Consider the following 24,641-nt stretch of genomic DNA (forward strand, 5'->3'; position numbering starts at 1 on the left):
AACAACAAACATTTCTTTTGAATGTTAGCATTCGAATCGAATACTTTTAAAAATTGAAGATTTTTCTATTTTGTTTTCGTTGTAGTGATCCAAAATACATACATCATCATCGGTGATAGAAAATGTGGTGGAAATTATCACAATTGGATTTTCTATTCGAATATGTCGGCATGACACCGGATTATCGTATCAAACATTTTCTTTGGATAAATGTATCACCAGTATTATCCATATGGGCCATCATTAATTTCGTCGTATTCGCCAAAGTTTTGGGACCCGAATTAATGCGTGGATTACCAGCATTCGATGTTCGTTGGCTAATGTTTATATACAATGTAACCATGTCTATCTGTAATTGTTTTGCTGTTTATAAAACCATTACATTATCGGATTATTTCCGTGTCCTTTGGAATTTTGATTATCCCAATCGAATGGATAGTTCAACGAAAACATTGTATCTAATACATCTTGGCTATCTGTATTGGTTATCAAAATTATTGGATCTATGGGATACAAGTTTTTTTGTAATTCGAAAAAAATTCTCCCAGGTAACTCTGTTACACGTATATCATCATACAGTCGTTCCATTATTTGGTTTTATATTGATGCGCGTTAATCCTGTATTACCGTGTGTTTTTCTATTCTCTTGTAAGTATTATATTTTCCCTTGATAATCTTTTTATTAATTAGCATTGAATCTAATTTCTGTAACAATAATAGTGGTCAATTCAACCATACATGTTATCATGTATTCATATTATGGACTAGCCGCTTTAGGACCATGGATACAGCCATTTTTATGGTGGAAAAAATATATAACCATTCTACAGCTTTATCAATTTGTTCTGTATGGTTTTTATGGTATGGCCATTTGGATATTCGGTCAAAATTATCCAGTATATTGGCTATATATAGGCCTTACACAGCCACCATTATTTTTTTGGCTATTTTTGGATTTTTACATGAAAGCTTATAATCGTAATGCTATGGATATATGGCGTGCATTATTAATGTATCGTCGTCGTCATCATCATCATCATCGTCGTCGTCAACGACAACAAGATCAAATATTACATGAAAAATCAATGAAAAGAACACATGATCACAGCGCCGTTATGAATGACAAAAATGATGATGATGATGATGATTTGTATCTAAAAAAAGACAAATCTAATCATCAAAATATGATCGAAAATAATGGCCTTAAACAAAGAATAATAAGAAATTAGAAAATTTATTTTGAAAAGAAAAAATATTAATCAAATTTTGTTAAGCATTATCAAATGCAAAATAATTATCAAACTTTTGATATAAAAACAAGGAATAAGAAAAATTAAAAAATAATCATTAAAATTATTTCATTTTCCTATTGAATTTGATCAATTCAATTAGGATATTCACACCAATCAATCCGATACTGATGAAGGCACCAAGACGCCAAATGGTTCGAATACCATAATGTCTGGTTACATAGCCACCGATCAATGATCCAATGCCAAGGCCAATACCTTCATAACATGCTGACATTAATGCCTGCATTGTTGCACTTGGTTTGATTTTTTTATCATTGATTGATTGACGATGTTGTTGTTTTTGATCTTTTTCACATTTATCCGCATAATAATTAGCTACATGTGTCATTACAGAATAGAAAAGTGAAAATGTTAAACCTTGTAATATTTCCACCAATAAAATATCCCAATAAAGGCCATTATTTTGTTCAAGCCAATAACCATAGGCAAGATAACGTAAGGCAAATGCAGCTAATGCTAAACATAATGACCAAATCGGACCAAAACGATTGATGATATGATGTGCAATATAGAATATAGGAATTTCACCAAGAAAACTTTCGACAAAAATACAAAGACCCATAAGTAGTGCATCTTTACCACGTAAATCTTCCAGATACCAGAAAAAGAATGACCAATGAAACGCGGTTAGTATGCCGAAAAAGAATACTACCAAAGAAAGCTGTATCAAAGTTGGATAATGACGAAATAATTGGCCTATTTGACAGAAAATTTCAATAACCGACATTATTATGCCACTTTTAGACGATTTTTCTTCCGTCTGAAATTCCAATTCATTCGGAAAAGACGATGTTTTTCCGGATTCAGCATTAAGATTTGGTTCAACAATACGTCGATGATAAAATTTCCATATAGTAATAAGATCCAAGGATTCAATGATAACAAACATAATTAGACCGGGTACTAGATATGGTAGATCACCTGGATGATCATTAATTATACCGGATAATATTCCTACAATTGAAAAAACGTAAATTTAAAAATGTCAATCTATACAAATAATAACGCTAATACCAAAAATTCCAAATCCGATTGTACCCCAAATTCGATAATTTCCATAACTGGTATGATTATCACCATTATTACGTTGTAATTGGACAACTTCATTGATGACCAGACAATCGGTGAGTGAAATAGCGGCACCCATAGCCGTATTTGCAATCAATGTTAATAGACAGAAAAACCACCAAAGAATTTCCGTTGAAATCCATCGTAATAACCATGGTAATGTTAATAGTAAACCATAACCCAAAATAGTTGATATTTGTGATAGAATCAATGTAAGGGAATAACATTCATAGCGATCGGCAATCGAACATACTAATGGTTTAACAATAGAAACGACGAATGGTAGAATGAAGAATAAAATACCGACAGCATCGGCTGATATTTGTAAATGTTCACGGGCAAAAATCGATACATATGGCAGTATTCCACTAAGCGATCCAAACCAAAGAAGATAATGGGCTTTTAATGGCCAAGTTGCCATTATTTTTGTAAAAAATACTATAATTCTATTTGATTATATTCACAACAAGCAAAAAATGAAAAATGATCCACACATCATCCATAAATGGTGATGCTGATCACATATAAAACAAGCCATATAAATCTAACATTTTTGCTTGCTTGATTGCTTGCATGTACTATGATCATTTGTTTGAAAATGAAAAAAAAAATGTTAGCATCATAAAATCATTACACAATCATTAATTTGATTAATTAATGCCAAATTCAGTCATGTATTTATGATCTGTTTATACGTACATGATTGATGTCTATGTGTGCAGGTGTGTGTGTGTGAGTTTTTACAATGTATCAAAACAACAACCAAAACAACATAACCGAAAGAAAAAAATTTCGTTTGGATCGCTTAATGCATGAATAAAATGCGTGTGATTAGAATCCGTGTGCTATAGAATTTTTCATATATAGACTATTTTATAATTCTCATCAATAGATGACGTCAGTGTACTCGTTATGAATATATTGTTCGTTAGAATTCGAATATTTTTTTTGTGAAACCATGTAGATGTAGATAATATTTGGATTCTTTTTTTCTGAAAATTCTTTGTCGGCAAATATAAAACAAACAGAATATTTATATAAACGGCGCCCGGCATATAGATAGATAGATAGATATATATAACTAAGCCCCCTTTATATCTTATGGTACCCAACAACAATCCCCTCCTACTGTGGTATCTAAAAATCATAGAATTTGTCTTCGTCATCATCATCATTATCATTGGTTTTCAAAATGGGGATAGAATTCAACGACAGCGAAAAAAAAACAACTAGCTATAAAAAGCGGGTCCCAATTTATTTTGAGCATTCGAAACATTGTTTTGGGGGAAAATCGGAAATCAACTACAACAATCGTCAACGAATATGAAAATCCATAGTTTTTTAGTTTCGAATGTGGGGAAGCAAATGATGAATAAATTTTTTGTTGGTCAAAAAAAAATTATCACTCACCGCATATAAAACATCAAACACTCACACACACACACACTGTGATTATTGATTTACCAATGTTATGTTGTGATGAACAAAGCAATTGTGATTAATTATCATCATCAATGAATAAAATCTTCACAAAATTGATTGTCGTTTCGAAAATTGATCAAAATTTTTCCCAATCGATTGATCGATATTATTTTCCCACGATTAAGTGACTCAATAAATAATAAGAAAAAAAAACATTTGGACATTTGCAAAATTATCGAGAAATTGATTTTATTTTTACTGAAATTATTCAAAATAAAATCGTCCAAACTCATGCAATTTACATGCAATACATTATCATTGGCGCCATTATAATGATATGATGTAATTTTTTTTCCTTTGTTTAATTCTCAACGATATCCATGATGTAATCATCATCATCATCATGAACACCATAGTCATTGATGATGATCATCATCATTTCCTTCAAAGGTCATCAGGAAAAGACCTGTTGTTTCTATTATTATTATTATCTTTTGTCATTAATTTCATGATGATCATCATCATCATCATCATGAACCCAACGACATTATGTCAAATAAATTGTGTACGTGTTTGTGTGTTTTTTGTTTTGTTGTTGTTCTTAATCTCAATGGTGTTTTGATCTTGATTTAGAAAAATTCAATTCTTTTCATCACCAAAATCATCAACAGCGACCAACTAACCAACCACAATCTATTTATCTATTAATATATAATGCACGTATGAAGTACCGGAAATATGTCAGAAAAAAATTCAACAAATTATTGATGATAATTGGTTTTTATTATTCTCACTGCATGAATGTTTTATTCCAAAACATGTGATAAGAACTCCCAATAAATAATCAAATTTCTCTCCTTCTCTTTCGCCATACAAATAATCATTTGATTAATCAATGATTATCAGTGTTTTATCTTAATTTCGCGTTATTATTTTTAATTTTGCCTGCGGCTTTCTTTCTTTCTTTTTTATTCAAAAAAAGAGATACGTAATTAGCCATACCCAATTATGTCAATGTTGTTCTTGTTAAACATTAAAATGTCCATTAATTTGGCTCAACTCCAAATCCAAAACAAACAAAAACTCTACTGCTGCTGCTGCTGCTGGTTGGCTGATTTGGTATTAATAATGTGAATATGGCGCCCAATCAGTCTTCATTTCAATTCATTATTTCTGACACTATAATGAAACGAAGACTAGTTATATATGGGAAAATTATTAAATATTAGAGTGATGTTTTTCAATGTTTTTGTTCTCTTTGTTTTTTTTTTGGTTTTGGTTTTTGTTTTGATTTTAATTGGGCGTCAATGTCTAAATGAATGGCGGATATGAACTGAATGAACATGAAAATCATGAAGATAAAGCCATATAAAATAGAGATAACAAAAAAAAGAGGTAAATGGCCTAGTTACTAAGCACTAAAGTAATAGTAGATGTTTGAAGAGCAGCAGCAGCAGCAGCTGGCAGAACCAAATCTCATTCAGTCTTTATGATAGAATTTATTTTTATTTTTTTAAAATAACAATAACCATATCACATTGACGATGGTTGAAATATATTTGTACAATGAATAAAAAAAAACTAAAGAATATGATCCATCCATATGAGTATAATTGGAAGAGGATTAATAACAATTAATTAAAATTATGGCATGCCATAATAATAATAATAATTTAAATTTGTTCATTTCGTGCCATTATTATACTTTGATCCAGAATATACATTATACAGATGGTCACATCACATACAATACACCCCCGCCATCATCCTCATCATCATTTACATTGTAAATTGGATTATGTATCCACTTTAGAATTTATATTGACTAATATATAATGAAAGAGGGGGTGTGGTGATGGTGGTGGTGGTGATGGTGGTGTGCATCTCAATTCGATCGTTTAGATGCAACGACCAGAATTAATTAGCATTATTGTTATGACCAGAATTAATATATTTTTGTAACATTTTTTTTTTATTTCGGGAAAAAGAAACAAAAAAAAACAGTAATTTTATCTATCATTTTCTATGCAAAATGGAAAAAAAAGTGATCCAAAATGTGTATGGCCTTTCATTATTTATTTATTTATTCCAGTTACTAATTCTATTAATTGTCGTTTTTGAAGCTCAGCATTTTTTCATTCATTCTATTAGTGCTTTTTTTTTGGTTTAATTGCTTTAAAAAAAAATTTCAAGTGTTGCAAAGTTTGAAATGGTCTTCTCATCTTCTCATCAACGTGTTACAAATGAACGTAAACAAAATGTGAAAAAAAAGTTTATTTTAAAAACTCATTCTGATCCAGAACAAAAGAGAAAGAGAGATACTATTATAATAATAATTTAAAAATTTAGTCACCAATTTAGTTAATTGGTTTTTATTTAGAAAAGGATTGGATTTCCTTCACCATATGATGATGACGGTGATATATATTCTCATTTCGAACGTTTCCGCATATCGATTCTTGATAATCGATGTTTATAATCGATTGTTGTTATTCGAATGTTTCTTTTGAAGGTACAATTTTTATTTTTATTTTTTTTTTCAAGTCCATAAATATCTTGAAGATTTACATCTCTTGAAGAAAATTTTTTTTCGGTTTCTTTTTGTGTTGAAAAACATTAACAACATGACTTAGTGTGAATTATGGCCATCATCATCATCATAATGAAGTTTCGATCGTATATATGTGTTTTGTTTTAATGGTCTTGACCGAATCATCATCCAAAAAAACATTGAAAAACATTCCTTGGAAAAAAATAACGAATAACGAAAACGATATTTGGTTGTTGTTGAAAATATATCGGATATTCGACAATATAATTTTTGTGTGTGTGTGTGTCTTCAATGTGGTCATGGTGTAGTAACCGTTGATAATCATGTTTGTGGCCAAAAAGAAAACACAAAGTAAGAAACAAAAAAAATGGCAAAACAAATATCTTTATGGTCCATGCAAAAAAAAGCAATGAATGTGTTTTTTTTTTTTGGTTTCCAAAGAATCCATCAAAATTCAATGATCACATTCTTTTTTCTTTTTTTCGTTTGTTTGTTAGTCCCCGAACAAAAACAAAAACACATGGTCAATTGAAACAATGATGATGATGGTCAAAAATGAAGAAGAAAAAAAACTTAAAACAAAAAACCATCCCGACCAACAAACATCAATGGATGGACAAAGAAGGATTTCAACGGAATTTCACCATTTGGGGTATAATAATAATAACTTGCATCTTGCATAAGACACACACACACACACACACCATTCTGATCAAAAACAACAAAATGACGGCCAAGATCAAGGTAAATATCGTTGAATGTAAGCGTGTGTAAGAGTGAGTGTTGACCTTGACAATTGATCTAATAAGAAATTTGAATGAATAAATGAACATCAAATGAAATTGATGTTCATTGTGTTAATTGACCTTTTTCTATGATTTTTTTTGCTCGTTATGGCCAATTGGATTTCTTTCTTGGATTTCCATTGTTTGTGTCACTGTGTGTGTGTGTGTGTGTGGGGCCTAATCAAATCATTCACATTGTGAGCGTACATACACACGAAATATAACTTGAAAAACAAAGGAAATAAAAAAAAAACATCACTAGCAAATGTAAATTAATAAATCGCCTTTGCCCCGAAGGTTAAATGTCAAGAGCAAGATAGAGTGGGAGAGGGAATGCTCCATGCTGTTGTTCTTTTTTTTTTTGTTCAACCATTTTTTTTGCTATGTTTGATTTTTTTTTCTTTTATTTAATAATTTTATTCATCAACTAGAATCAGAATTACGTAAAACACACATCAATTAAATTGTAACTCTTTCACAACCAATTCATATCAAATATTGTTGTTGTTGTTGTTTATTTAGTTAGTGTTAGTTAGTAGCAGAAACAACAACAAAGTAGTAAGGAAAATTTTATATTTGACAACAAAAAAAAAAAAAAAAAACAAAAGGAACTACGCTTTGATAATGAACTTTATATATTTTTTTCTGGTTTTTCAGAGAAAAAAAAACAATCTGCTTGTTGAAAAAAAATCAAATTGGCCAAGGTAAATGAATGTGAAATGAAATGATGATGAAGAAGAATAAAAAGAAAACAACATCTGTTTTTTGGATTTTTTTTTGTTTGTTTGTTTGTTCATGTTAAATTTCATCATTTCATCATGATTATGATGATCAAAAGAACAGAAACGAATTTGTTGTTGTTGTTGTTGTTTTCTGATCATGGTTCATTGTAAACACCGTTTATGCAAAGAATAATTTTTTATTTTTTATTTTTTTGGATAAAAAAATACTCGGGAATTTAAAAGTTTTCTGTCGTTTTTTTTTTGGTTCTGGATCATAAAAAATGAATAATCAAACATATACACAAACACAGACTGACAAGCAGAAACTATGTGAATAAATAAATAAATAAATAAATAAAAAATTCGTTGAATATCCCCACCATTCCTGAATGATGAAATGAAGACACGTGGATAGCTTTGGAACTCTTTTATTATTATTATTATTATGTGAACGTCGTCATCATCGTCGTCGTCGTCATGATATTATGAATGGAAAGAAATTGCAAGATATGCTTTATATGACATAATTTACGATTATAATAATAGTTATCATCATCATAAAATAATAATCGAACAACAACAGCAACTGAACTTTATTGAATTGAGAAGCCATTAAATTTCATTTCATTTTTTTTTTCATTTCTATATTTGTGTTTTGTTTTTTTTTTGATCAAGAATTTTTTTTTCTCTCTCTCTCTTTTAGAATATTCATATTTGTTGCTGCAACTGGAATAATTTCCAGGAACTTTGAAGTAAAATATTTAAAAAAAATACAATTGAAAACAATGAAAATTTTCGAAGCAAACTATCATCATCATCATCATTGGTAATATAATAACAAGCCATTATCATCATCATCAACGTTTATCGATAATTTAAAATATTCCTTTTCGAATTTCTTGCCACCGTGTTTGTTCGTTTGTTCACCAAAACCAATGAAAAACGCACAATTATTATTATTATTTGAACCATAAACACATCAATATGGTTGGTTGCTTTTTTTTAATTTAAATTTTATTTAAATTATAAACACAGTATGGGCTATAAATTATAATTTTTCATCATTTTCTCTTCTCTCAATGAGATTCTATGACGCTGATGATGATGAAAAAGAATTTTTATGATGATGATGATGATGATGGTTAACTACTACTACTACTACCACCACCACCACCAACACTCTAAATTATATTTTAGGAATTCCTTTTTTTCTGGGTATATCTGGGGGTATTGAGAGATTCATGTTTCCCTTTTTTTTCTGTGAAAAAAAAAACAAACACATTGTTATCATCATTCAAGTTGTGGCCATTAAAAATTGAATCATTTTCATGGCTTCTTCATTATCATCATGGTATATTTGATTGTTACTTTAACTTTTTTTTTTTGATGATAATCATTTTAAATGAGGTCACGTATAGGGTTAAACTATCTCTATTTTTCTATCTTTCTTTATTTCGCACACACACACACACACACATAGATAGACACTAACATAGTGTTAACTGCTTCACTGACTGACAGCATTCTTTTTTAATTTAAAAATGAATGAGGAGAAAAAGACTAATTTTTTTGTGTGTGTGTGTGAAAGGCCAATGAACCAAACTGAAATTTCGTTCGTTTGTGGTCATAAAAATAGCCCATACAAACGGTCGGTTCAAAATAATCACACACACACACACACATGCACACACTAAAGATTCTCAAAATTGTATGTATGTGACAAGTGTGTGTGTATATCTGGTAAGTGTATATTATCGATGATCTTGGCTTAGTTTTTTTGTGGTAGACAAATTTTATGTAATAATAAAAGGAAGGAAGTGAAAGGGAGAAATTAATTTTAATGGTAGTGGTGATGGTTAGACTTTAAAAAAAAAATTTGAAAAATAAAAATAAAAATAAAAATGATGATTTACATGGATTAACGAAAATCATCTTGGCATACAAACAAACCAAATACAATACGATCTTATCCATTATTATAATGGTTATATGGAGATTTGGCAAATCATTTCATCATACAAATCGATCATTATCATTGAAATCATAAAAATGCCACAAAATTATATAATGACCATAAGGAAGTAGTAAGTAATAATAAAAAAAAAAATAAAATAAAATTGCGAAATTTTAATCATTGAAAATGTCTTTTTAAAAAAATCAGATTTACATATCATCATTCAATATAATTTTGAATATTCATCCCGTTGCAAGGAATAACAATCAATCGATAACGATGGCAATGAAAATGGAAAAAAAACGATACGGCTCATCGAACATTATTGAGCACTTGTCCTTGTCGATGTTCAACGATCATCGTCGAACATTATGATCTCACAAGTATGTATTGTCGTTTGAACATTCCATATAGGTTGTTTCGGTTGTTGTTTATGGATCTACAGATGATCACAAACAAACAGACACACACACAACAAACAATCGAACGATCAACCCATAATAACATTGTGTATAAAATTTATTTGTCGAAAACATATGTAAAAAGTTGTTGTTGTTGTTGTTGTTGTGATCCAAATTTATTTATTTTCTTTTTTTTTACTTTTATAAACCAAATTGTATATTGTACCATTGAATAACTGTATAATAATAATCATAAATTTTCAGCTCATAAGAACTTTGAAGCAATGGATAACTTTTTAGCTTTTTTTTCTGATTGTGATTTCCAATTTGAGTTTTTTCTCTCTCTCTCTCTCTCTCAATTTCTGTATGTATAGAATTTCCTTTCCTCGTCATCTTGTGTGTGTTTGTGATGTGATGATGATCATCATCATCACGGTCCATGATTCTTTTTTTTTGTTTAGAAAATAAGAAATTTACGACCAAAATGTCCATTCTCGTGGATGTTGTCGATGAGAATGATGTTGATGATGATGATGATGTTTTTCCACATCTTGATATTTGATAAGTTCACATAGACACACACACACACATACACAAATTCATTCGAATCAAACACTGTATGTGAACTTTGACAATGTAAAAAGTTGTTGGCCAGAAATGAAAAATGTTAAATGAATAAGGCCTCTACCACATTTATCCAATATAATAAATAAATATCCATAATAATAATTATCATTGGATGTGACATACAAAAAAAAAATAAACACACACACACACACACACACACACACACACACACACACCATACGATTGTGACATTCATACAAATGATTTGTTAGTTTCAAATTTTGATATAATAAAAGAATATTATAACAAACATATATTGATTGACCTAACTGAGCAACCATTACCATTGACTACTGAATATTAGAATCATAAAATCTTCAAAATAATTTTTTTTCTGTTATTTCTGATTCTCTGGTTCCTGTTCGATTCGGTTATATGATTATTATATCTTTGAATTATGATGACGTTTAGTTTTTTTTCTGTTTTTTTTTTGGTTTGGTTTGTTTCAAGAATCCATTGTGTTTAATGATGGTAGAGAATAATAATAATAATAAAAAAAATTTCTTATTTTCTCGATTCATTTCTTTCAGGCTAGTTTTTGTTGGTGGTATATATTCTGTATAGATAATGTTGTGTAAACCCCGAAATAGAAAAAAAGAAACAAACCCGTGAATGGGTGTTTGTCGCTGATGTTTGTCTGAATCAGCAAATGGTGAACAAAAAATCGATTCTGAAATTCGTTGCTCTCCAATTCCTGGAATTATTTACTTTTTTTTATTTCGGAATATTATCGAAAATCGAATCGAATTGAATGCACACACACACACGTTGTTTATGGATGGACAAATCGCGTTAGAACAAGACCGCAGAACATCATCATCATCATCATCGTAGATAAAAATATCCCGGGATCCGTATCATTTTCAAATTCAAAATAACACTTTGTGTGAATTCACATTGAATTCGTCAAAAAAAAACTTTAGTCTTTGGTTTCTGACTGAATGCCTCATTCACTGCCATTCCCGACCCACGGACACACAACAAAGACGACGAAACCTTATGAGAGACAATACCAAACATACCATAATCAGTATGTTGATTGATGTGTTCCAGGAAAAAAACCCGAACCCAAACCTAAATACCCTGAACTATGAACGAAACGCTGTATGTGTGTGTAAGTGAAACAAATACAATCTCAAGCTCATCAAACACACACACACACACACACACAGAGAGAGAGAGTGAGAAAGAGACAATGTGGAAAAAAACATGATTTTTAAATTTTTGTTTTTTATTCGCAAACATCCCTCATTCCCTAAGCTGATTCTTGTTCTGTTTAATTTTATCCGATTCTTGGTATTTTTGGCTCCTGAGATGTTGGAAAATTCTTGTGGAACAAAAAAAAAATTCCTAGTAATTGGCTCAAAATACTCTAATGAATTGAACCCGTTTATTTCTCTCTATTTCTTTTTTCCTTCTCATAGAATAAAAGATTTGAATATATTAGATTTATTTTAAAAAAAACTTTTTTTTTATTTAGCGAAGAAAAAAACTAAAATTTTGATTTTGGAAATCTAATTTCTTCAATTCCATTCTCATCACCACCAAACCCTGAAGCAATTTTTCAGCATCGAAAAAATTTTGAATTCACCCAGAAAAAAAGATTTTTTCCGCTCAAATATAACCGAAAATCATTTTGAAGATAAATGGATTGATGATGACAACGGGACATGTTGTTGATGATCATCGTCATCATCATCATCATCATCATCAACATCATCATTGGGATTGAAAGCCAAAAAAAAACAATGTTATCGATAGAATGAATAAGGGAGAAGAAAAATTCCTGGAAACTATTATCATTTGGATTAGATTTTTTTCTGCAGCACTAACTGTAACCATCATCATCATCATCATCATCATCATCATTCGTCTTGCTTTTTGGTTGACATATGACAACGAAAAAGAGAAAGAGAGAAAGAATAAAATATATGAGGACAACGAACGGATGGTTAGCCATTGATCTGGTACTTTTATATTTGATTAGTGTTTGTTTAATAATAATACCAAAATACAGTATCCATCCACATATCACAGCATCGATTCGAAAATGTTTGCTTCCTCAATTGTTTTTGTGTATAGATAGTCCATATGAAATGAATGAGGGATGTGGGGAAACAAAACAAAACAAAAATATTACAAAGCGATTAAGCAAGCAAGTATAAGCTAAACATGAATTGAATATCGGTGTTTCTATTATTAGCCCAGAAAAAAAACTCGATTCCCAATCATCATCGATAATGATGATGTTAATCCTGAGCATCATTTTTCGCCCAAAAAAAGAAAATTTACATTTCACATCCCCAGAAAATCAGATTCACTGCAATAATAATGGCCAGTTATTATCGGAAATTTTAAATTTTACTACCGCAAAATTTAAAATTTTTTCTTCTTGATAATTTGATATTATAGTGACATCAAGGACATCAAGAAAAACAAAAAATAATGGCCAAAGTCAGCAGCTTGTACATTTTCATATTTAATCTAGTTTGATTTGATTTGTATTGGGATAGAAATGGATATTTATGGAAAAGTTTGTCAAGTTGTTTCATTTAAAAACCAGAAACAATTTGAATATGTTTCGTTGGACTTTGGAAAAAAAACCCGTAAACGTCAAAAACGTTTTTGGTCGTCAATAAATTTATGGTGTTTTTTTGTTTGTTTTCGGTTACGGGTGACAGGAAAAGAAAAAGAAGCAGAATTTTCATTTTTTACGATCATTGGCCAGTAACATTGAATTATTAGTCGATCCAACCAACCAGCTTAAATTGAATCAAACCAAATTCATAGATATGATATGGATCCCGAATTACGAGATTTCAATCCAAAAATGTACATAAAATTGTATAATTACACATTTTGGTTACTACGCAAATATGTTGATTTAACCCTTTTTTTCCCATTCTTTGTCATGTGGAAAAAAGTAACAAAAACAACAGAACGGAAATTGTAGGAAAAAAAACATAAAAATGTTTGCCATTTAAATATAAAAAAAAACTTTTTTATTTTGTCACAATAACCATATACCAATGAGTCATTCAAATTTGAATTTTTTTATTCGCTGCAAGCTGAATTGGATGACAACTTTTTTTTTTTTCATTTCTTTCATTACATTGTCACAGGTATACCATTTGAATTTCAGTTTTTTTTATTGTGTATATATTAACCCTTTTTCTTCGGAACACACCAACATTTAATCTATTGAAAAAAAAATGACGGACGAAGTGAAATAGAGAAAAAAACAAATTAAAACACACACACACATCCACATTGGACAGATGGTTTATATCCAGATCCATTCATTCATCCATCCATCCATCCAAAACTAGCCTTTTAACTACCAAAAACTGTCAGATTTTTTTCTGTATTGAATTCATTTCATTTCATTCATTCATTCATTCATTGCATCCATTTCATTCAAATAATTTTAATGTCAAATAAAACGACGATAAGATGACAGGTGGACACACACATTAACATTAGTGACACTAACACTAACACTACTACCTATCCTGAAAAATAGATCCCATTTCATTGAAAAAAAAAATTTTAATGTCATAAAATTCTAAAATAAAATATTTAAATAATAAATAAACAGCCGTAAGATTGATACATTTCCATGTAATTTTGAAACAAATGATGTAACAAACGAAAAAAAAACATTCCAATTACTTTTTTCCACATTTTTATACCTGGATCGTATTCAAACACCTTGAATTCGGAAAATTTTTTTCTTTTTTTTGCGAAAGATAACCACAGCAGCAGCCACAAAGTTTTTTTTTATTGTTGAAAACCATCTGTTCATGAAACAACTTTATTTTTCTTCTTCACTCCATTCAGGTCGGTTGATTAGCTCTTTAAATAGGAAAAAAATGAAATTTTTCTATCCACTCAATCAATTTCCGTAAACATTGAAGCAACCATAAGAAGAAAATAAAACAGATGATTGGGATGATGTGATGAATGTACCACCACAACAATCAACACACGATGCATCACAATCGATTGCAAATCATCATCATCATCATCATCATCATCAAATTATCTCCATCATCATCATTATTACAGGATTTTTCAAATGGACAATTTAAATGATGATGATGACAGTGGTCACATGTCACATGCTGTGTCTGTCCATGTGTGTGTGTGTGTGTGCCTGTGTGTTTTGATCCAGATTTTTCTTTCATTTCTCACTCATGGGCCATTGTCCTTTAATTTTTTCTGATTCTGATATTTTCTCAATTCAATTCAGTTCAGTTCAATTCAGATCGCTAGTATTATTATCATTATTATTATTTTTTTTTTTTTTTTTTGGTTGTTGATCGTTGAAACAATTTCCTTGTTACTTGGAAATTCAAATGGATTTTTATTTTTTGTTTCGGCTACGCGCCGGATCCTTTGTGCTGGGTTTTTTTTTGTTGTTGTTGTTGTTATTATTATGTTTGATCGTGATGATGATGATGAAAAATGAATGATCTCTAGTTTTTGATGATGATGATGATGGTCACAGGATCGAGAGTGAAAGAAAGAGAAAATTCCTGGAATTTTCAAATGATTCGTAAATTTCCAACTTGTACACACACACACACATACAAGCACAACATACTACTTATCATTAATCTTACTTTTATACTTACCAAATATCGATGACGATGACGATGAGAAGCGAAAAAAATGACGTTTTTTTCTTTTCTTTTTGATTCAATGGATTTTCATCACCGCCCCACCCAGGAAACCAGAACAACAACAACAACAACAAAAAAAAAGAAAAGAAAATATGTTCACTTGTTCCAGGGGGGTGGATGAGTGAGTGAGTGGGTGGGTGGGTGATGGAAGAAAGAAAAATACTTATTTTCAGGACCATTATCATTGTGATGATCAGGATGTGTTTGGTGTGTGGGAGAAAATTCTCGAGAAATTTCTTTTTTTTAGTTGTATTTGTCACACACACACACACAATCATTGATCGAAATGAATTAGCATAGCGGGTTCAACTTGTTATCGTTTAATATCATCACCAAAAAAAAAACACACAAGCAATTCGTTCTTTTACTGTGTTGGTCGGTCTATATCTTTTTGTACATACAATTCAGGAATATTTTTTTTCCAAACATCTCACTAATTTGATTTGATTCACACACACACACACACAATATATCTCATCATCATTCTTTTGTTTGACGTTTTGTTAAACATTTTTGTTCGTCATTTATGAATATAGAATACAAAAACACAGAATCGGAATATTTTTCTAGGAAATTCATCATCATCATTATAACAAAGGCTTTATATAATATATGTTCATCATTTTTATTTTTGATAACAGAAACAAAATTCCATGTTAACCCCATACAGAACAAGAGAAAATGTTAATGGATTCCAAGGAAATTTTCATTTGTAATTCATTGTGAGTGTGTGTGTGTGTTTGCATATACGATTCATTTCATTTCGTATCGAATCAAATGAATGAAATGTGTGCATCATTCACCATCATCGAAATTGAATCGAATGAATTCAAATTGAATTGATTATTTGACAGAAATCTATCCATTTGATGATGATATTTTTGGCAATTTTCATTAGAATTTTTTTTTCACATAACCATTAATTCAAGAATTCATATAGCGAGAGAGAAAGAAATGTACACAAAAATGTTAGTTTTTTTTTAATTTAGAAAAAAAAACAATTTTTTTTATTCATCAAAATTACATTGAAAATAGTATTTAAAAATTTTCAAGGATAACCAAATAGCAAAAAGAAAAGGAAAAAAAAGACCTTGAACCAGAAAAATCCATTCAAGATTATGGGTAGTATGAAATGAAAAATGGAATCGTCTGGTTTAGGGAGAAAAAAAATGCAACAACAAATGCTTTTGTCTGGGTTACTAGGATAGCTGTAGATAGTAGGCATTTTGTGTTTTTTTTTTTTTTTTTGGTTTGTAAAACTGCTTTTATTTCGGTTATTATGATTCTTTTGGGAAAATGATTGGCGCCCAAAATGAAACCAGATTCTTGCCAACCAAATAAATACACAGGCGCAATGAAACTGTCAGTATATAGCCATTACTGAATGGACGATAGTAGATTTGATGGTGGATCGATGTTAAATGACTGCCTTATTTTTTGCTCCCCAGAAGATGCCTGATTTTGTTTTATTTTTTTCAGGCACCTGGTGGAGTACAAAAGCAGGACAGCTTTGATCAATTGAATATTCGCATTCGAATGAATTTTTCTAGATTATAAAGACAAGAAAAAACAAAACAAAAATGTTAATCAAACGTTAAAATGAAACGAATAGATACTTACAAACTTACCTACGATAATCATTGATCGAATCATGATCTCTCTCTATCTATGTGTGTTGTTGGCTAATAGGATCATCTTTCTAAAAAAAAATCAAAGTCCAAATGAGTTGTATCAAACAAAATTTGTTTCATTTGATTGATACAAATGATGATGATGATGATGAGAAGGAAAGCTTTTCAGCTTCAAAAGTTTTCACTTTTGAATGACAATCAAAAACGATGAAATCGGTCGAATTTATATGCCACTGGCGAACATCATCACCATCATCATCATCGCAATTCGATTCGAATGTTTGTATAGCGCAAATATTGTAAAAAATGGCTAGTTCATCCATTCATTCAATGATAGATAACGTTTAAATATATATAAAAAAGGCGTGCCCTTCTCACCAATTGGTTTATTCTATCCACCAATAAAGAATGAACATTAAGAATGAATTCTTCAAATAAGGATAAAATGGAATAAATAGGCGGAGTAAAATAATTAAATGAATAGAAGATAGCAATATGATTATGTTTTATATAGAATGGATGAGAGAGAGAGAGAGAGAGATTATAAACTATGTGCTCCTAGAATTACTAAAAAAAAATAATAATACCACTACCCCTATTCTTCCTTACAACAAATAACAACAAAATTGTAAAATTTATTTTTTTTAAATTCAATTTTTTTTTAAATTTAATGATGATGATGATGATTATGATGACCAATATGATCATGGCCAGAAATTTCCGTATCATATCCGACGCTGATGAAGATGATGATAATCAAAGAGGAAAATCAAATAAAGGTAACTCATTTACAATGTCCTTGACCATTACAAATGATATGTGATTAGGAAGTAAGTTATTATTATTGTACACAGTATTTCCTACCATGACCTTCGACCCATCTGCATACGATGATGATGATGACGATAATGGCCTTGGATCGATGGAAATTTGTTTCGTAATGAATGTGTCATGTTTGTATTTGTTTTGTGACCTTCACTATTACCGTATTTATATTTTCAATTCAATCATGAACGGTGCCTCTTTCAGTTTTGGTTTCGGTTTTGGTTTTTAGTTTGGTATCTCGGTCGATTTGAATAGGGCTAGGTCTAATTTGAGTTATAATAATAACAATAATAACAAATGATACCTGACACGAACATGCAAATTTCTTTTTTTTCCATTTTATATGTGTGTTTGTGTGTTTCGTGGCCCAAAAAAAATGAAAAATATTTTCATTTCAGTGTCAAAAAATTTACCAATGATAATAAATCTTGGCTGGCCAACGACCAGTATACCAGAAATCATAATCAGTGCAATGATTTCAAGAAGAAGAATTTGTTCTACAACATCATTCATATTGGCCAAAATCCCAACAATTTGGGTACCACATACGCAAAAAAAAAAACAAATACCATTCCCCCACACTACATTTGTACATGATGATGATAATAAAAATTCGATTAAAAATCAGCAATCAGTTTCTGTCAATTTTTTTTCTTTGGTTACAATTGACGATAATGATGAAGATTATCATTTCGATTTTGTTGTTGTTGTTATTATTATTGTTTTTTTTCATCGGAAATTCATTCCATACATCGATGGATAAATGTGTGTGTGTATGTGGAGATAGTTTTTGAAGATGGAAATAGTAATGAGCATAATGATGAACTCATATTATGGGCAAAAAAAATCCATATAACCCCCAACTAATTCAATACCAATTCCCAAACCAATCATGTTTATGATGATCATTTTTTTTTCTTTTTTTTTTTTGTTTGTTTTTTATTGTTTCGTTTTTCAAATAGCAAGAATGAGAAAGAATGGAAAATGGAAATCAAACTCGATTGAGAGATGATTCGAATTTTTTTGTTTGTCTTGTTTTCGATGAAACATTCAAAACTTTTTTTTTGTTTTGTTTTAGAGCTTTGTCTCGATGATGATGATGTCGACGACGACGACGACGGCAATACTGACGATGATGATAATGATGATGAGGTTTTTTTTTATCTATAACTGAATTTTCATGAATCCATCCATTATTTTTTATCATTATTATACTGCTACCACATTTTTGGAACAATTTCCAAATCCAGTAAAATGTACAAAGTTTTTTATATTCGAAATAAAGTTTTATTCACTTTATGTGTTATATCTGTAAAAAGAGGGGCTATGGATATATGAAAAGGAAGACAGGACATACAAACATCATGGTAATTTGAGACAGATGTGATGATGATGATGATGATGAAGGAGGGGAAGGAAGGATTTTAATTTTCTCCTTCATTTAATTTTATTTTTTTTTTGTTTTTTTTTGGTGTTTTAAGCTTGGTTTGTTTTCTCACCAATCATTCTATCAACCAACCAACCAACCAATCATTTCAATTGTGAATGACTTTATTTACTTAGATATTTTTCGCATTATACTTTTGTGTGCTTAGTTAAAATAACATTCTTTATTTAATTTTTTTTTTCATAAAACAAAGGTGGTAGCGGGGGACGGAAGGTGGATGTTTTGTTAAATATTAAAATTAATGAAAGTGGAAAAAAATAATGATAATTTAAATAAATATATTGAGATCACAATAATAATGAATCCACAATCACTACTTCTTCCCACCCCCACCCCTTCACAAAAAAAACTCTAAATATTTTCATTGTTATTATTTTTGGATCTGGATAATGATGAAGATTTTTGCCTATGTGTGTGTATGCGCGCGAGTGTTCCAGGATCAATTAGATTTATGATGATGATGCCCAATTTGATTCCACCATCATTCCAAACAGGATCATTTCTTTCAATTTCTTTTTCTTCTCATTCAACTAATGTTTGATGCAAGTTTCAATTAAACTAAATGGTCCATATTATTATTTTATTATTATTATTATTATTTTTGATCTTCTGGTTTTTGGCTTTTAACTAGGACTAAACCAAAAAAAAACAACAACAACGAAATAAAATTGATGATGAAGAGGATTGGGATGTTTATTTCAATTTTTTACAGCTCAAGGTTCAAAGTTCTAAAAAAGTGAAAAGAAGAAAATTAGAAGTTAGAAATAATAATAATAAAAAAGTTTTTCCTAGGGGTGAGGGGAGGTAATGTTGAAAATTCAAATCCAAAAAAAAAAAAAAAAAAAAAATTTTAGGAACAAAAAAAAATTCTGTCGAATGGAAAAAACAAACAAACTTGCTTACTACAATTGGAATAACAATTGTCGCCAAACTCAAACAAAATAAATAAAAAACGTGATCATTTAAATTGAGAAAAATTGCACACAGAACAAATACTAATATAATCGCTATAAAAGAATTTTCTTCCATGGACGGACCCAGAGAGAGAGAGAGAGTTCATAAATCTTGAAATTATTATTATGATATGATGATCATACCATATACAAAGACGGCGACCATCGTTCATGATTATGAATGAATCACAAATTTTTTTTTCTTCACTTTTCTCTTTTCATTAACAATAACAGTGTATATAATAATTCTTCACAATGAAACAATTTGTATGTTTGTCATAATCAGAATTATCATCATCATCATCATCATTGTTTGACCTCCCATTGATTTTGTTGTTGGATGATCAAAATGAATTGGATTTTCATTTCAGCATTTCATAACCAAAATAAAAAAAAAAAAATTGTCGTTGTTGACCAATAACAATCAAATAATGTGCAACAATTTCTTCGTTTTTTTTCTAGATCCCTTGACAATAATAATATTAATAATCAGAATCAGAGCAGTTTTTTTTCGGTGTGTGGGGGGGGAGAAAAATTGGTTGAAAGCAATAAAAATAAAAATACCATTGTATATGATTACATTTTGGATTCTTATTATTTCACATTCTCGTTATTCATTTCACAAACAGATGCCACAATACAATGAATCGTCATGGACATAACTAAATTATTATTATTGGTCGATTGCCAAGTGGTACCTCGAACCAAAAAAAAAAAAAAAAAAATGAATCCAAATTTAAAGATACAATGTGGACATACTTGAACAAAGAATGAATTCGTCATCATCATCAGTTTTGTGACAACATTGGATCTTAATAGAAATCGATAATTTCAAATCTCAAAATCAAATTACATGGATCTGATGTATGAATTAAAAAAAAAAAATAAAAAAACTCGAAACTATATTAAAAAACACATATATGGCGGCATCTATCAGTAGAAATGAGAAAGAATTTTTAAATAACCTTGGATTCTAATCGATTTTAACAAACAAATAAAAAAAAATTGCAACATTTACTGATTCATTCGACTACGAAAGCAGCAGCAGCAATAACAATAACAAAAACCAACGCCAAAAAATTTCCATCACCGCTCACAATAAACATTCAATGATGTTGATGTTGTTGTTGTTGTTGTTGACAACTATCAAACAATCATTAAATAAAAAATGATATTCGTTTTTTTGAGTTTGATTATTGTTTCTATTTTTGATTGATTGATTCATAAAATTGGATTCGATATTGGTTACCATTGGGAGTTATCTGTGTTTGTGTTTATGCGATCATAATCAATAATAAATGAAATTATGTTTACACGATATATATATAAATAGCAGCATTATAAGATTGAAAACAAAATTGTGTTTGATTTTCCATTCACATAACGAGCCAAAAAATAAAAAATCAACTTTCAAACATCAAACAATCGATATTTACGAAAAAAAACAATATGTCAACAAAACCAAAACATCCTGATTTAGGCCCAATTTGTGGTGGCTTAGCACCAGAATCGTCCGAAATCGATGATAAAATCCGTGCAATGGTGAAAAAATTTCAGCCAAAAGTTGAGGAAAAATTGGGCCGAAAATTGAGCCGATTTGAGCCGGTAAAAATTCGTACACAATTAGTTGCCGGTATAAATTATTATGTTAAATGTCATATCGGTGATGATCAATATGTTCATCTACGAATCTATGAACCATTACCATGTATGGCTAAAGAACCAGAATTGACAGCTATTCATCCGGATATTAAAAAATTGGATGATCCATTGGAATATTTTCAGGAATAATTTTTTTCTTTTTGATTTTTTTCTTACTCAGTTTTGTTTTGAAAAAACAAGCATTTTTATTTGAAATAAATTGACAAAATAAAATTTTTATTTTTTCCCTGAAATTTCTATAAATTTCCTATATCTCATTCGGAATTGTGGTTGTGTAAAGTGACTAATTGTTTTGATTATGTTGAAGAACTTGATCAACGGCAGCGGCTAGATTATCGACAATGCCATCCGGACGAACGATTGGATGATTTTCATTAATTGGCATATATTTACCGGTACGAACTAATATTCCACGAATACCGAAATTCTGTGCACCTTGTACATCGCCAATAATATCATCACCAATCATAATGATATTATCTTTACATAATAATGATGATGATGATGATGGATCAATGAATGTTTGAATGGCTGTTTGAAAATATTCGGCCGATGGTTTACCAATGATCAACGCTTCCAGATCACATGCATATTCCAATGCAACGGTAAAACCACCAAGATCCATTTTTAATTCATTACGTTCACGATAATATTTGTTTCGTCCTAATGATATTAATAAATTTTTTTTTCGATTCAATTCACGTTCTTTCAATGACATTAAAAGCCGAAAACAAGTGTTCATTGATTCGAATGTAAAATAACGATCAGCATCACCTATTACCACACAATTTGGATCAGTACGATCTAAACCATCGAATTCTGGTTCAAGATCTGGAATAAAAAAATCATGAAATCATTTTCTTTCAATCAATCAAATCAATTATTTACTTGGAGTGATTAGAAAATGAGGTCGAAGACCATTGTCATGGAGATATTTGCAACAAATCATTCCGGGTGTAATAATCTCATGTTTTTGAAAATCATAGCCAAAATTATTCAATTTTTCAATTATTTTTGGCGTAATTTTCTGTGTTTCATTTGTTACCAATCGAAATGGTAAGCCAGCATGGCGTAATCTTTGAGAATGAGTGAGTGCGAGAAAGAGAAATTAAAAAAAACAATACTTAAACAATCGTCGAAACTTTGTGGATAAATTCTCAAAAAAAACACTTACTTTGAAATAGCTTCCACTGAGCCAGGTATTGCAACGGAGGTTCCACTTTCATATAGAACACCGGTTATATCCAATAATAATCCTTTGATTGGTTTCGATAGCCATGATGATGTAACGGCTGCTGATGAGGATAATGAAGTTGGTGACATTCAAAAACGTTTCAACAACTCTAAACTGACTAATGTGTTGATGTAAATATATGATGATCAATCAATCAAATGACATCATTCAATGTCAACATCAACAACAACGAAAAATAATATCACTGATGGTCTCATTTTATTCGATAAAAGATGGCGATAGTGAAGTTTTTTTTCTGGTTGTCGAATCTCACATTAATTTCTCACATCGCTAACAACAAATAAATCGATCATATATTTTGATTCGGAATTTGGAATGACACTGTTTTGATCATTACGATCGACAGTAACATTAAATTTTTTTTCGATAATCATGAACGATCGTCCACAAACTATTCAGACAGGAGAATTAGTGTTAAACAACGTTACGTTGGAAACACAAAAAGCTTCGGGAGAATTTGTCAACAATAAATATCTGGTTGAAAATATTTGTTCGATTATCAATACATTACGTGCTCATCAGACTAAAAAATTGACCAAAGATCATTTCCTTGGAATGACCAGTAAGTGAAAATTAAAACAAAATAATTTTCCATAAACCCATATATAACAAATCTCTGTTTTGTTTTTTTTTTTTTTTTTTTTTTGATTGTATAGTTCAATTTTCTGATCATTATTATAAAATAGATCTTTCCAAAGGAGATGATCGATTCATCATTGAACGTTATACGATTACACGAGAACATTCATCATTATCATCTGAACATGCTTAATTGAAAACGTAGATGGATGGTTGATTTTGAATTGTTTATTTTTTATATTTATTGTTTAATGTATTCAATGATCAATGATACAATAAGGATGTTTTTGAAAAAATTAATAAATAAATCACATTATCAATAATGATTATAAACGGCTGCAATAACATTATTATGATGTTTTACATTGATATAATGATCGACACAATCTATTCTAATGGCCATTGATTCCTGTTTAGTTTCATCCAATTTATTAGCCGATTGAATTATTTTAAGTAATGTTGGAGCCAAATTTTTATCACCACAACCATCGGTAGCCAGACAAAGACCATTCGTATCGGCAACAATGATACCTAATTTTGATTCCGATGATAGCCTGAGAGAAAGAGAGAGGAATAATTATTATTGAAAATTGTCGCGATTTTCATCATTTTATATTTATTTACGTTTCTTTACAGATTTTGGCAATTTTTCTTTCCATTTTTTTTCTGTTTGCTCACAATAATTTTCGCATGTAACGAATGATCATGATATGAATAAATTTTTGGATAGAAAAAACACCCAGATTCATATGATATGTGTA

General features: G+C 29.9%; 6 protein-coding genes and 1 long non-coding RNA gene across 7 annotated transcripts; 3 read left to right on the forward strand and 4 right to left on the reverse strand.

Annotated features, from left to right (window-relative positions):
• The first annotated feature begins 17 nt into the window (after positions 1 to 17).
• On the forward strand, positions 18 to 1,330 carry LOC124500558 (very long chain fatty acid elongase 1). The gene is made up of 2 exons (XM_047064643.2): positions 18 to 648; positions 721 to 1,330. Exons 1-2 carry the CDS (start codon positions 123 to 125, stop codon positions 1,227 to 1,229), a joined length of 1,035 nt encoding a protein of 344 aa, XP_046920599.2. The 5' UTR covers positions 18 to 122; the 3' UTR covers positions 1,230 to 1,330.
• Positions 1,328 to 3,093, reverse strand: LOC124489983 (maltose permease). The gene is made up of 3 exons (XM_075729993.1): positions 3,081 to 3,093; positions 2,328 to 2,959; positions 1,328 to 2,267 (listed from the first exon to the last, which is right to left on the reverse strand). Exons 2-3 carry the CDS (start codon positions 2,800 to 2,802, stop codon positions 1,354 to 1,356), a joined length of 1,389 nt encoding a protein of 462 aa, XP_075586108.1. The 5' UTR covers positions 2,803 to 2,959; positions 3,081 to 3,093; the 3' UTR covers positions 1,328 to 1,353.
• Positions 3,094 to 19,805: 16,712 nt separating this feature from the next.
• LOC124490100 (uncharacterized) lies at positions 19,806 to 21,232 on the reverse strand. Its single transcript, XR_006958843.2, has 3 exons — positions 21,144 to 21,232; positions 20,949 to 21,082; positions 19,806 to 20,159 (listed from the first exon to the last, which is right to left on the reverse strand). It is a non-coding gene; the product is annotated as an uncharacterized LOC124490100 (long non-coding RNA).
• A 237-nt stretch (positions 21,233 to 21,469) lies between these two features.
• LOC124490079 (cystatin-B) lies at positions 21,470 to 22,279 on the forward strand. Its single transcript, XM_047052552.2, has one exon. It carries the CDS (start codon positions 21,834 to 21,836, stop codon positions 22,173 to 22,175), a length of 342 nt encoding a protein of 113 aa, XP_046908508.1. The 5' UTR covers positions 21,470 to 21,833; the 3' UTR covers positions 22,176 to 22,279.
• On the reverse strand, positions 22,229 to 23,482 carry LOC124490035 (phospholysine phosphohistidine inorganic pyrophosphate phosphatase). Its single transcript, XM_047052502.2, has 3 exons — positions 23,221 to 23,482; positions 22,935 to 23,122; positions 22,229 to 22,877 (listed from the first exon to the last, which is right to left on the reverse strand). The coding sequence occupies exons 1-3, from the start codon at positions 23,367 to 23,369 to the stop codon at positions 22,330 to 22,332; spliced, it is 885 nt and encodes a 294-aa protein (XP_046908458.2). The 5' UTR covers positions 23,370 to 23,482; the 3' UTR covers positions 22,229 to 22,329.
• A 53-nt stretch (positions 23,483 to 23,535) lies between these two features.
• On the forward strand, positions 23,536 to 24,213 carry LOC124490086 (uncharacterized). Its single transcript, XM_047052559.2, has 2 exons — positions 23,536 to 23,863; positions 23,958 to 24,213. The coding sequence occupies exons 1-2, from the start codon at positions 23,674 to 23,676 to the stop codon at positions 24,071 to 24,073; spliced, it is 306 nt and encodes a 101-aa protein (XP_046908515.1). The 5' UTR covers positions 23,536 to 23,673; the 3' UTR covers positions 24,074 to 24,213.
• Lamtor5 (Late endosomal/lysosomal adaptor, MAPK and MTOR activator 5) lies at positions 24,190 to 24,641 on the reverse strand. The gene is made up of 2 exons (XM_047052563.2): positions 24,505 to 24,641; positions 24,190 to 24,434 (listed from the first exon to the last, which is right to left on the reverse strand). Exons 1-2 carry the CDS (start codon positions 24,537 to 24,539, stop codon positions 24,197 to 24,199), a joined length of 273 nt encoding a protein of 90 aa, XP_046908519.1. The 5' UTR covers positions 24,540 to 24,641; the 3' UTR covers positions 24,190 to 24,196.

Source organism: Dermatophagoides farinae, chromosome 4 (assembly GCF_024713945.1).
Source record: "Dermatophagoides farinae isolate YC_2012a chromosome 4, ASM2471394v1, whole genome shotgun sequence".
NCBI classification, from domain to species: Eukaryota; Metazoa; Arthropoda; class Arachnida; order Sarcoptiformes; family Pyroglyphidae; genus Dermatophagoides; species Dermatophagoides farinae.

Bases quoted from the DNA above. Each gene is read 5' to 3' on its own strand.
- Lamtor5 (XM_047052563.2), bottom strand. From the start codon at position 24,539: ATGGAAAGAAAAATTGCCAAAATCTGTAAAGAAAC. The intron at 24,435-24,504 runs GTAAATAAATAT...TCTTTCTCTCAG, and splicing joins GCCAAAATCTGTAAAGAAAC to GCTATCATCGGAATCAAAAT.
- LOC124490035 (XM_047052502.2), bottom strand. From the start codon at position 23,369: ATGTCACCAACTTCATTATCCTCATCAGCAGCCGTTACATCATCATGG. The intron at 23,123-23,220 runs GTAAGTGTTTTT...TCATTCTCAAAG, and splicing joins TCAGTGGAAGCTATTTCAAA to ATTACGCCATGCTGGCTTAC. The intron at 22,878-22,934 runs GTAAATAATTGA...TTTTTATTCCAG, and splicing joins TCATTTTCTAATCACTCCAA to ATCTTGAACCAGAATTCGAT.
- LOC124490086 (XM_047052559.2), top strand. From the start codon at position 23,674: ATGAACGATCGTCCACAAACTATTCAGACAGGAGAATTAGTGTTAAAC. The intron at 23,864-23,957 runs GTAAGTGAAAAT...TTGATTGTATAG, and splicing joins TCATTTCCTTGGAATGACCA to TTCAATTTTCTGATCATTAT.
- LOC124490079 (XM_047052552.2), top strand. From the start codon at position 21,834: ATGTCAACAAAACCAAAACATCCTGATTTAGGCCCAATTTGTGGTGGC.
- LOC124489983 (XM_075729993.1), bottom strand. From the start codon at position 2,802: ATGGCAACTTGGCCATTAAAAGCCCATTATCTTCTTTGGTTTGGATCG. The intron at 2,268-2,327 runs GTATTAGCGTTA...TTTCAATTGTAG, and splicing joins AATCGGATTTGGAATTTTTG to GAATATTATCCGGTATAATT.
- LOC124500558 (XM_047064643.2), top strand. From the start codon at position 123: ATGTGGTGGAAATTATCACAATTGGATTTTCTATTCGAATATGTCGGC. The intron at 649-720 runs GTAAGTATTATA...TAACAATAATAG, and splicing joins GTGTGTTTTTCTATTCTCTT to TGGTCAATTCAACCATACAT.